The 12,500-nt window shown below is 40.0% G+C and overlaps 1 protein-coding gene across 4 annotated transcripts in view; it reads left to right on the top strand.

The window, feature by feature from the left end:
- LOC308104136 (uncharacterized protein) overlaps window positions 1-12,500 on the top strand; it is a 39,013-nt gene that overhangs the window by 8,048 nt on the left and 18,465 nt on the right. For 3 of the 4 annotated variants that reach the window (XR_013934796.1, XR_013934797.1, XM_080454450.1), the window contains 2 exons: window positions 5,358-5,424; window positions 10,145-10,406. Coding sequence is in view for 1 of the 4 variants with exons in the window: in XM_080454450.1 (XP_080310576.1) it covers window positions 10,154-10,406 (253 nt within the window). In the remaining 3 variants the exon portion in view is untranslated. Of the gene's footprint in view, window positions 1-3,362; window positions 3,397-5,357; window positions 5,425-10,144; window positions 10,407-12,500 lie in introns of those variants that run through there. The other variant, XR_013934798.1, reaches the window with a different exon arrangement.

Here is a 12,500-nt window from a genome sequence, read left to right as displayed (position 1 = left end):
CTTGCAGATCAGTTCTTTTTAGCACGCAGCCTGCGCACAGTTATGAGGTGGATTTGGATTTTTAAAAAGTATAAAAGTATCAATACAGCAGTGTAGATCAGTAGGGTGCAGAATAGATACATAGTGCAGTAGTACATGATTGACAGTCTTTATGGTGGTTCCTGTCACAGTTCAAGCACAAGCTTCACCCAGCAGAAGTTGTTTGGGTGTAATCTGTGGGATGTGTCTCTTATGTCTCTGTCTATGTTCAGTTCAGTTTCCACCTCATTGTGTGTGTGTGTGTGTGTGTGTGTGTGTGTGTGTGTGTGTGTGTGTGTGTGTGTGTGTGTGTGTGTGTGTGTGTGTGTGTGTGTGCGTGTGCATGTGTGTGTGTGTGTGTGTGTGCATGTGTGTGTGTGTGTGTGTGTGCGCGCGCGTGTGCACGCACTTTGATAAATGAGGGCCACTGTGAGCATTGAGCAATGTAGGTGAAATGTATTATCAGGTCATAAAGGAATCTCAGGTGGAGGTGTTCAGACTTGTTCAACTGAAACAGTGTACCGGGACATGCAGGAGTGTGTACAAAAAAGGATTTCCAAAGAAGTACTGCTTGCCAAAAAAGGTGTGAAAAGAGACTTGCAAAGAAAATAATCCCAAGGCACTCCGTCTCAAGTGAAAAAATATATAATTTATTTAGAGCAAGGCAAATGAGTATGACCCACCCGTATCGACCTAGAAGGTCTTCATCTAGGTCTTTTCTAGCATTTTGGCTAATCAGTCACTTAAATACAGCCGTGGGTGATGTTCCAATCATGTCAGTACGTTATTACGTCATTATGACATTTGAATAATTCATGTGAGCACAATTGCCCAAATAAATGAAAATAAATAAAAAAAAGGAAACAAACACCCAGAGTTACCAACACCAAATAATCAATTAATAGAAATCATACTGGGAAAACAAGAGTAAATATATTCACAGTGTAGTAAATATTTACATTGTAAACACAAAACATGATCACAGTAATCAAAACAGACATCAGATAAACGGCAAGTAATCAACCTCATCATTTAAGCCTGGATGTGGCTTTTAAATTAATGATCCAAAAGGTTTCTCTTTGGAGCAATCTTTTGAGTCTGTCGCCTCCTCTGCTGTCAGGGGATAACTTCTATAGCTGTAGCTTTGTGCAGGAGTGTGTGGATGTGTGCCAGGTACGGAGAATACGGAGATAAACAATGCAACATTTAAAACAATGTTGAAATCAGTCACTTGAATTTTCACATCTGTTCTGTGTGTTTATACACTTAAATAAACATGGAAGGTGGAGGCTTATTTTGACAATGCAATGTCAATAGCCATGGACTTTATGCAACCTGTGTCCTTCTGTTGTTGACAACACTAATGAACACAGATGCTCTCAGAGGGCAGTACAACATTACATTTGCTGTAGCCACTTAAACCCCAGAATCCATATTCTGAGAAAATGTTCACAGAAAATAGCAGATCAACAAGGTCACCACACGCCGCGTTGTGAGCTTGTTGAATATCTTTAATGTCGAGCGAAACCAGAAAAGGCATTAAACTATAGAGCCCTAAGGGACTCAACTCAACAGTGTATGGGGTTTAAGAGGTTAAGGGCACTCCCTCTTAAACCCCATACACTGTTGAGTAGAGAAGAGAGAGAGAGAGAGAGAGAGAGAGAGAGAGAGAGAGAAACTTGACGCCATGTCATGAAGCTTGTTCATAATGTCGCTGACTGAATACAGTCCTGAGCAGTGTTGTGCAGTAACGAATTAATAATAATATATTACTGTAATATTATTACTTTTCCCAGTAACGAGTAAAGTAAGGTATTATTCTGCCAAAACAGTAATATAATACCATATTACTCGGCCAAAAAAAGCCTCGTTACTCGTTACTGATGACAAGCGTCTTTTTTTTTGCTCATTCATTCATTTAATATGTATGTACTCTCTCCGTCTCTCGTAGAGGCAAGTTGTCGCATCATGCAAAAATAGAGTAGATCTACAAGCTATCAACCTACGTCAACAGAGATGCTTTTTAGCTTGCAGATCAGTTCTTTTTAGCACGCAGCCTGCGCACAGTTATGACGTAGCGCATGACCCGTATGCGGCGTCGTGTATTTCTCCGCCACTTTTTAACTTCAGAAAGCTCTCAAACTTCTATTTTGAGGCACGGAATTTACTTATAAGATATCGTTTGGATAGAATTTAGTTGTTTAACTTCATATATATGGTCAATTAATCATGACAGAGCCTATTTAAAAATATAAATTCAGAGAACCGGCAGGGGCGGGCAGTGACACAAATTGTATCCGAATAAAGCAACCGATTTTCGGCATGGCCCTTTCAGAAGTCCCCCTGCGTCACTTGTCTGGTGGTCGGGGAAACGAACTGCTGATGAGGAGGAAACAGTGTGTGCGTGGAAACAGTGTTCCTCTCCTCTCCTCTCCTCTCCTCTATATCATTGGTTCTCAAAGTGGGGTCCGGGGACCCCCAGGGGTCCTTGAGGGGGTTCCAGGGGGTCCCCAGCTAAATGATAGATTAGGCACCAAATGGACCCTTATGGGTCTGTAACTCTGAGAGTGTACAAATGGAACCAAATGGACCCTAACGGGTACATTTGGTTCCATTTGTACACTCTCAGAGTGGAATTGACATAGATTTTACAATATAAATTGCAGTCCAAGTGATAGAAATGCCATTAAATGGGGTCTGTAGCCTAATGCATGTCAAACTGGGGGTCCTTGAAATTAAAATGGTTGAGAATCACTGCTAGAGCTGTAAAAAATCTTCTCTTATGGGGTTCTCTGGCATATCATATCTTTTGAAATGGGGATCCGCGGGCTAAAAAGTGTCAATTTGGGGGTCCTTGACATGAAAATGTTTAAGAACCACTGCTCTATATCTCCTCTCCTCTCTCCTCCCCCCCTTGCACTTTGGCTAATTAATATTGACTGGTGTAAGATATGTTGAAAAGGTTAAGAAATGTTCAAAAAGTTTACTTTATTGTTTCAGTTTTTGAGAGGCTGCAGCCAGTGTGTGCAGTTCAGATTGATGTTGTTCCTGTAAGGATAATTATTGTTCCAATTCCAAATATGGAATTTGTAGCAGCAAAATACTTAAAAGGATAAAGACTGTTGACTGTTTTCTATTGTTCCATTAAATTGGATTCAGTTCTAAAAGGCTAAAAACTGTACACGTCTTTTCTTTTGCGGGGGGCGCGGGGAAAGTAATATAAAGTAATAACTAATATACTACTCTTGATTCCAAGTAATAAGTAATATAATATTATTACTTTTCAAAGGAGTAATAAGTAATAAGTAACATATTACTCTCCTAAGTAATATAAACCAACACTGGTCCTGAGACAACCATTCAACCTCCACACTCACTGTAAGTAGCCTACTATCACTGCAAATGTATGTAAATATAGGCTTAGGCAGTGGTGTAAAGTACATTTAGTCAAGTACTGTATTTAGGCTAAGTACAATATTTTGGTATTTTTTATTTTTGAGTATTTCCAATTTTCAGTACTTTTGTTTCTACTCCACTACATCTCAGAGGAAACTATTGTACTTTTACTCCACTACAATGATTTGAAAACTTTAGTTACTCGTTACTTTTTGTAGATTTTGATTATTACTAAACATGCAGTAACCACTTCAGCCCTATATACATTTTGGCCATTTGAAAATAGCCGATCTACAAGATCACAATGCGTCACGATGCGACCCATTGTGAGCTTGTAGATCTGCTATTTTCTAAAGATTTTTTACATATTTTATACATTTGAAAACTTGTGAAACAGGACATTCTGCGCATACTTTCTACTTTTGGTACTTCAAGTACATTTTGATACCAATACTTTTGTGCTTTTAGTCAAGTGCATTTTGAATTTCTACAGTAACAGATTATTTCTACATTGCAGTATTGATACTTTTACTAAGATGCGAGTACTTTTTCCACCACTGGGCTTAGGCAACCACATTATTGCTTTTGCTCCTATTTATTATTATAGAGTCAGTGTAAAAGTTTGCCGTGCTTCTAAACTCCTCCCACAGTTTTTGCAGCAAACACACGGCCAGATCCACTGATATGTTTTATATTTTAATTCAGTGGTGCCTTGGAGCACACCCTTTATACATCTGACGAAAGCTGAGACCACCCCATGTGCACTCATTCTCTCTCTCTCACACACACACACACACACACACACACACACACACACACACACACACACACACACACACACACACACACACACACACACACACACACACACACACACACACACAGTAGATCTGCTACTTTCACTATTTAAAAAACTTTTTGTAAGATTAAAATATATAAGTGTGAACTAACACAGGAATGACCCTGGTACCATATCAATGGTCCAGGTGTGTTACTTGCTCATCCACAGCTAATAGTTTGTAAGTAGCCTAACTATCAACTATCTATAAGGCATAGTTATACTGTAACTCCTTAACAAATATCTAACAAGACATGACGTGAGATCTGAGCGGGCTGTTCGCTAAAGTCAAAGTCACGATGGATTGATAAATGCAGACAATTGCAGTGATCTCGCCGTACGCCGTTTTTTTTTGGTCTGCACCACTGATAAATGAGGGCCACTGTGAGCATTGAGCAATGTAGGTAAAATGTATTATCAGGTCATAAAGGAATCTCAGGTGGAGGTGTTCAGACTTGTTCAACTGAAACAGTGTACCAGGACATGCAGGAGTGTGTGGATGTGTGCCAGGTACGGAGAATGAGACAAATAATGCAACATTTAACACAATGTTGAAATCAGTCACTTCAAACCCAGCTATTTTCACGAAGATGGAGGCTTATTTTGACATTTAAGGCCTAATTTCAACTATTACTATACAACTTGTGGATGTCATTATGGCATAAAGGGTACATTTTGCAGTGTCAAATCATGCATATTTTACATTATTTCATACAATTTTCCAATGTATTATTTATTTACTTTTTCATATTTTGGAAACAATTGCCAATTTCAAAATGCAACACATACACAATACATGTGTGTTGTAGGCCTATGGCTGAATGAATAGGACTTGTTGTGTTGTATTAGTGTGTGTTATTGTTATAACTGTTCCGAAATGCATAGATTTCTATGCATATACATTTTTTATAGAGATTTCATAGATTAATATGCATTTAAGGGGTTTGGGGGGCTGGCTCCCCAATTTCTTTTTTAATAGATTTCATAGATTTTTTTACAGATTTCATAGATTTCTATGCATTTCAGGGGTTTGGGGGGCTGTCTCCCCAACTAAGTTTTGTCCCGTGCGGGCATAATAAGTGTCTCTTGTTTCATTTTCTGAAAGGTGGCAACCCTAAACTTGAGGAATAATCCTGAATACAGTCCTGAGACAACCATTCAACATCCACACTGTAAGTAGCCCACTATATCACTGCAAATGTATGTAAATATAGGCTTAGGCAACCATATGCTCCTATTTATTATTATAGTCACTGTAAAAGTTTGCTCTCCTCCCACAGTTTTTGCTGCAAACACCCGACCAGATCCACTGGGAATATTTATATATCTAAGTGATATGTTTTATATTTTAATTCAGTGGTGCCTACATCTGATGAAAGCTGAGACCACCCCGTGTGCACTCATTCTCTCACACGCACGCACGCACGCACGCACGCACGCACGCACGCTTAGAATTACATTAGGAAGAGATGCCATGGGGAAAAGCCGTATTATTATTTTTTGGTCATGTAAAACGGGAAATGTAACTGCCTATTTAGCAACAACTGTGCAACGGTGGTGAAGAAAGGGAACCTGGAAAGACACTTTATGGCAAACAACACATGATTTGACTAGACTTCTCCCACCAAGAAGAATAAAGAAGGAACTGAAATCTCATGTGTGCATGCACATGAAGCACATGACTGCACATTGATGGCAAAGAAAGGGAACGTGCAAAGACACTTTCAGACAAATCACAAATCTGAAAAGTGAACTGAGAAAAAAAAAGTGTTGTGTCACAACCTGCGAATGAGCTAGATACAGTATTCTGGCTGCGTTCAATAATTTCGTCAAAGATAAGAAAAGCAGAAGCATAAAACAACATCTTGCCACATTAATTGACAAGCACACTCATGGAGTGTACACGAGTGTATGGAGCCAGTCTCCAAGCAGACACATGGCCCAACTAACTCCACACTTTCCTGAAAAATTCCTCAATATTCTGCCTGTAACAACAGCTGCTTCCCATACCGTTACTGTACTTGCACGATGTACAATTAATATGCAGCGCATTATGCCCCAATACTTATGCAAATCACTTCCGCAAGTAGCGCAACGTCAAAATGATCATCAGCTTTTGGACAACAAATCTACAAGCTAACAACGCCTCACACGTCGACGCGCTGTTGCCTTGTAGATCAAATCTACTGCTAGCAGGCAACAGCCCCTCCCCCTCAGATCTACAAGCTAACAACGCGCCTCGACCGCACTTAAAGGACAGATCCGGACATTTTAGAACAGAAACTGGCGTCTGTGGAAGAAATAAGCAACCAGCATCATCTCGTTCTGCACGAACGATAGCTCGTTCACGACATTCAGTGCACGTTTGAGTATCATGAGACTCCACGATGAGCAGTAGTAGAGAAAAAACTAACTTTGCATCGGTTATAATAGACGATTTTCACTCTTACACGGGCTCCCATTATGCCAACGGAGGGGGTCGACAGACTGGACGATAGGGGACTCTCAGGAATAACTCGACGTCCCTTTCAATGATGGTGAGTGATTAGCGACACATCAAAGATAACACTTAAAATGGGCGGATCTCTCCTTTAAGCACCGCATTGATTGCTTGAAGATCTGTTGTGTTCATCACACATGCTCCCAAAGTCCCCGCCCCCTTTCCTCTTGGCAGCGAGGAGATCCTCGCCATTGTCAGTATGCACAACAACAGTAATGGACGGACAGTCAGACTCTGGATATTCCATCCAAACCCAACACGGTGCAAACTAAAGTTATTTGTAAAGTTTACAATGTTCGAACGTCACTCGATATAACTTTTAACCAAACGCGGGTGAAACAGTGAATGTGTCGCCGCATAAAGAGTGCACGTGCGCACATGGACGGACCTCGCGTATCGATCAGAAACAAACAATCATTCACACCTCGCTTACATAAGCATATCAACTGCGTGAATTAACATAGGAATGACCGACCTGCCTGGATGCATATCAATGATCCATTCATTGTGTGACCTGCTAAGGGACCAGTCGAAATTTACATAAGGGGGGGCATGGAGGAAATGTATGTGCCCTGATCTAAAATGCCATGACCCTCCCTTTGACAAAAAAAAATAATCAATGACCCTCCCCAAGTGATTACAAAAAAAAGAGTAACCCTCCCCGCCTAGAAGTGTCACGATATATTGTGTCACGATATAGCCTATCGTGGTATTAAAATGTGATGATAGGTATTGTCATGATGTCATACTGTATCGTAATATTTTTTTAATTGTTTTTTTAATACAAAAAAAACACTTTCTTTTTTTTTGCCAGTGAAAGTTAGGAGTTTTTACTGTATGATATGAAATGTAAAGCTTATCATAATCATAGTAATTATTAATCATGTCCTCCATCATATTCAAGGTATTTTGGAGAGAAATGAAACAGACTCCAGTCAGTCACTTTCAGTTTAAAGCACTGCAGAGGGGAGGTGTTGTGTGTCAGCTGATGCTCGTTGACGCTCGTTAATGTGACATGCATCTGCACTCTCAAATAGGCCTACATCTAATCTAAGATTGTATTATACTGTATCTGGTATTATAGATTTTTTTAAGCTGTTGGAAATAACTAGGCTGCACTTGGTTGGTAAAGTCCAGATGACAAAAATATGAGGTTTGTGGAATTTATAGTTATGCAGTCTTATATTATATTATATTTGTTATATTAGTGTCTATCTGTCCTCTTCACTTCACTTCTCCATTAAGCTTGCACAAATGTATTTATTTGTGTGTACAAAGCACTTTGTAATCGTTTCTAACTTGCTTTATAACGTTATTTATAAGATGATGGCCAATGTTGATGATACATGAGAAAAGAACATTAATAATATATCATATCGATATCATGCCCAACATCATGTATCGTATTGTGAAATTCTTGACACCCCTAACCCTCCCCATCAAATACAACATGACATTTAAAACTAATATGTCCAATGTTTTGCTTTCCACATTGATTAGAACATTGCTGTAGTGTAGTCAGTCTTGCTAAATGCACAGTGTATCTGTAGTAGTGGTAGCAGAATGGATAGTGTTCTCATCTTACATGTGGGAAACCCATTGAATCCTGGTCAGATTGAAGAAAGTTGAATATTTGGTAACCAGTAGTTTAAAACTTTTGTCACTCTGCCCTTTTAATTATCAACTACAGTGACTACAACCACACTGTTGCCTACATAAAACAAATTAGGCTATCAATTATGGCCTGATGCTTCTGGTTTTACTTGTGGAGCTAGGCATCTATACACAACTGTCCATATAGATCCACATTAATCACATGCACAGAATTACTTCAAATGATTATGAATATCCAGTTATAGTAGGCCTATTTATAATGCATCTCTCCAATAACGCCTGTTGAAGTTTTGCTTAATTGTTCAACCACCATCGTTAAGACGCTGAATAGATTTGACTGGGTCGTTCACACTCGCTGTGCGTTGATGGCTTGTTAACGACCGTCATTGATTCTAAATAGACAAGGTGTTACTTGATTTGAATTCTTTGTATCCTTTGAAATGGAGAGGGGTCATTGACCACTGTTCTGCTGTACTAAAAAGGTATATAAAAAACGGACTATTTTATCAATTCAAAATTGCATGACCCTCCCTTGGATTCAAAGTAAAATTAGCTGACCCTCCCTTGGACCAAAATTAGAAAGGCATGACCCTCCCCTATTTTCCTCCATGCCCCCCCTTATGTAAATTTCGACTGGTCCCTAAGTAGTCTACTGCAGTGGTTCTCAAACTTTTTCATGTCAAGGACCCCCAAATTGACACTTATTAGCCCGCGCACCCCTATTCGAAAAGATAATTATGCCAGGGACTCCCACAAGGGAATATTTTTTATGGCTCTAGCTGTGATTCTCAACCATTTCCATTTCAAGGACCCCCAGTTTGACATGCATTAGAGGCTACGGACCCCCATTCAATGGCATTTCTATCTCTGGCACCCCGATTTATATTGTAAAATCAATGTTAATGTAACTCTGAGAGAGTACAAATGGAACCAAATGGACCTGTTAGGGTCCATTTGGTTCCATTTGTACACTCTCACACGCCTCTTGTACACTCTCACACGCCTTTGTACGCCTCACATCTAGCGCCCACGCCCACGTAGCGCCCACTTGGCAGCGCCGATCACTGGTGTAGCGTCATGAGGGCCAGTGGGGCCATGGCCCGGTCAGTGAAGATTTGCCTGAATAAAAATAATTGGCACTGAATGACATGCACGCTGAGCGAGTTTGAGGTGGATCGGATTACTAGGAGGAGTTCTTTAATGCACAACCCGTGTAAATGGCAAAACAATCAATAACATGCCACAGTAAATTCAAAATGTCTGACTTCCTGTTGGGTTTAGGTCGTGACTCTAAGAAGCACATCGCACAGCAGTGCTCAGGACCTAATGGTTTTACTGAGGTTAGGGTTAGGTTTAGGCATAGTTTTACTGACCGGCAGCTGCCAGTAAAACTATCCCTAAATCTAACCCTAACCTTAACCTCAGCAAATATATGCTGCCTATAGGCAGCTGTGTGCATGCTCATGACTCATGAGGGCATGTAATATCGTATTTTCACTGTTATTGACATTTTCTACTTTGTATTCTTGTTTTTAATTTACCACAAAAATATATATATATTTTTTTAAACCTGACAAATTATTTTAGTTATTACTACTGTAATATTATTTTTAAATGATTAGTACATGGTGAGGGATAGACACCTCGTAGGACTTGTTTGTCACCGTGGCAGATGCCACTGCCGGAAAATGCACTCGCTCCTTCTGTTCAGCTAAAGCTGGTGTTCAGTCGCATTAAGAGAATGAAGCTGAGATGTTAACATCCTCTGTTTGTAACAGGAATCAATCATGGAGTCATCTAGTATCCTGGACATTCTGAAAGAGCTGTCAAAAGAGGACTTTCAAGAATTCCGATATCATCTGGCATGGACTAAACCCATTGAAGGCATCCAGCCGCCCCCAAAGTCGCGTGTAGAGTCTGCTGACAGGACGGAAACTGCCACACTGATCATGCAAACCTACCCCAATAATAGAACTCAGGTCATGATTCATTGTCTGAAGGAGATCAAAAGGAATGATTTAGTGGAAAAGATGCGTGAAGGTAGGTGAAGGGAGGATACAACTTCTCTATACACTATTAAACTATTTTTATGATGTGTGTGCAAAGCGCTAGGACCCTGCGGTTTTAGTTTTTGAGCGCTACTTCTGTATAATAGACAACACTGTAATTACAATGGTGCTATGTTACATGTGTCAGGTGTGGAGGAGTGCCAGAGTGTGGTAGTAGTGTGTACTGTGTAGAGTGGGTCTGAGTGGGTAGTGGGAGTGAGTAGAAGTGTCGCCAGAGAGACTTTAGTCAATCTCTTAAAGGCACAGTACACTCAAACAAACTTTGCAGACTTTTAGGGACAAATATCCCTAAATAAATATCCGTAAACAAAATTGACACATTTTGTTTTACAAATAACATCTGCCCATATACCGTATTTCCCCAAAAAGTAGCCCGGACGTTTATTTCACAAAATCAACTTTTGTACTTTTTTATATGAACCAGGCGGCTATTAGCTGCAGGCTTTTATTTATCTTTGCACCGACCTGCACCGGGCCATTAATTGGCTACAGTTGCTGTCCAGCATGTTTGTTTAGTGCAAAATTACTGTATAAGGCACAAACAAAACAACAAGATATACTGTCTGTAAACAAGAGGTATATTAGGCAAAGATCAACATACTGGTAGTGCAACAATTGTCTACGGTAATACTTTAATAATTGTTTTTTTTTACCAATACTAAAATGTAATACAAATACATATATTTTTTAAATACTGTAAAACAGTACATAAAATAACATTATGGTACCAAGTACTAAAACTGTTTACCGTATACTGTATAAAACAAAAAACACACCACCCACAGCAACAATAATACTGAAGCAATCTCAACGCCATTCATCATCATCATCCTCCTCCACCTCCTCCTCCCCCTCATCATCGTCCTCAATCACAAGTTTATGTATCCACTGGCAAGTTATTTTCCAGCTCATCCATGCTCATCCATGGCTGCATGCAAGGCTAGTTCACCTTTCTTTTTCTGCTCTGCATGTTTCACAACCGCTAGTCTGAATGTCAAGTCAAACTTTCTCTTTTTCTTCCCTCTTAAGTTTTCATTATTGTTCCTCCTCGTCCTGTCTAGTATTCTCCTCCATGTTGCCTTCTAAATCCACCTGTCCACCAGAATACCAAAACGCTCGCCCCAAAACACCCTGTGGCAAATCCGGCGACCCCCGAACGGTCGCCCCAAGCCACTAGGTTCCGTCGCCCCAGAGGTTCGGTCCCGTCACCCCACAAATCCATCAACCTCAGAACGTTCGCCCACGCAAATCCAGCGACCTCGGAACGGTCAGACCGTTCCATGTATGTCTACACAGAGGGGAATTATTTCAAAAATTATAATATTCATGTATTCTATTAAAGAGGTGGTGCCATGGTTTTGCACTTTTTCTGTTTTTCATGTGTCTATGAGGTTGATAGAACTCATTAAGCCCCCTGGTGGTGTTTTTATGTTTTTTTATGTCTTCTCTGACTATTTTGAGTTTCTACCTGGAGGCTGAAACCTTAGGGTCAAACGTGCCAATAGAAAAACAGCCCTTTAGTGACATAGTAAAATTATACCCTCCCCCTCATTATCATAACACAACAGGCGTGGGCATGAGGAGGAGGAGGGACTAGGACAGGTGGGTGGTGCTAAGGTGGTGGAGGAGGTGCTTAGGTGAGAACCAGGTATACTTAATGAACTGGAGGCGTGTCCACATAAAAACATAATTTTAACCATTTCTGTACACTTTTTTGAAAAAAATCTTCCTCCTAGTATAACCATAATACCTGATGATTATGTTCTAGGGGGGGGGGGATCACTGAAAATCACGGTACCCTGTCTTTAAATACATTTTTATTTAGACTTTTATTTTACAAATTTCCATTTTGCACACAATTGTCTCAATAAAATGTTGCTTTTAACTGGGCCTACTACATGTAATGGTTTAAGGGGAGCTGCCCCATGTGGTTCTGACCAGCTCCGACACGGGAATGACAGCATAATTGATTTGTGCACCGGCCTGTATAATTAATAAGTTGGGAGCACCTGTGTGATTCCAATAGTATAAATATTTTGAATGGCTCTTTCAAATGAGATTTAGC

The sequence above is a fragment of the Gymnoscopelus braueri genome, assembly GCF_963280865.1.
Source record: "Gymnoscopelus braueri genome assembly, chromosome: 17".
Taxonomy (NCBI): Eukaryota; Metazoa; Chordata; class Actinopteri; order Myctophiformes; family Myctophidae; genus Gymnoscopelus; species Gymnoscopelus braueri.
Note: the sequence above shows the minus strand (reverse complement) of the source record. Positions and strands in the feature narration are given on the sequence as shown.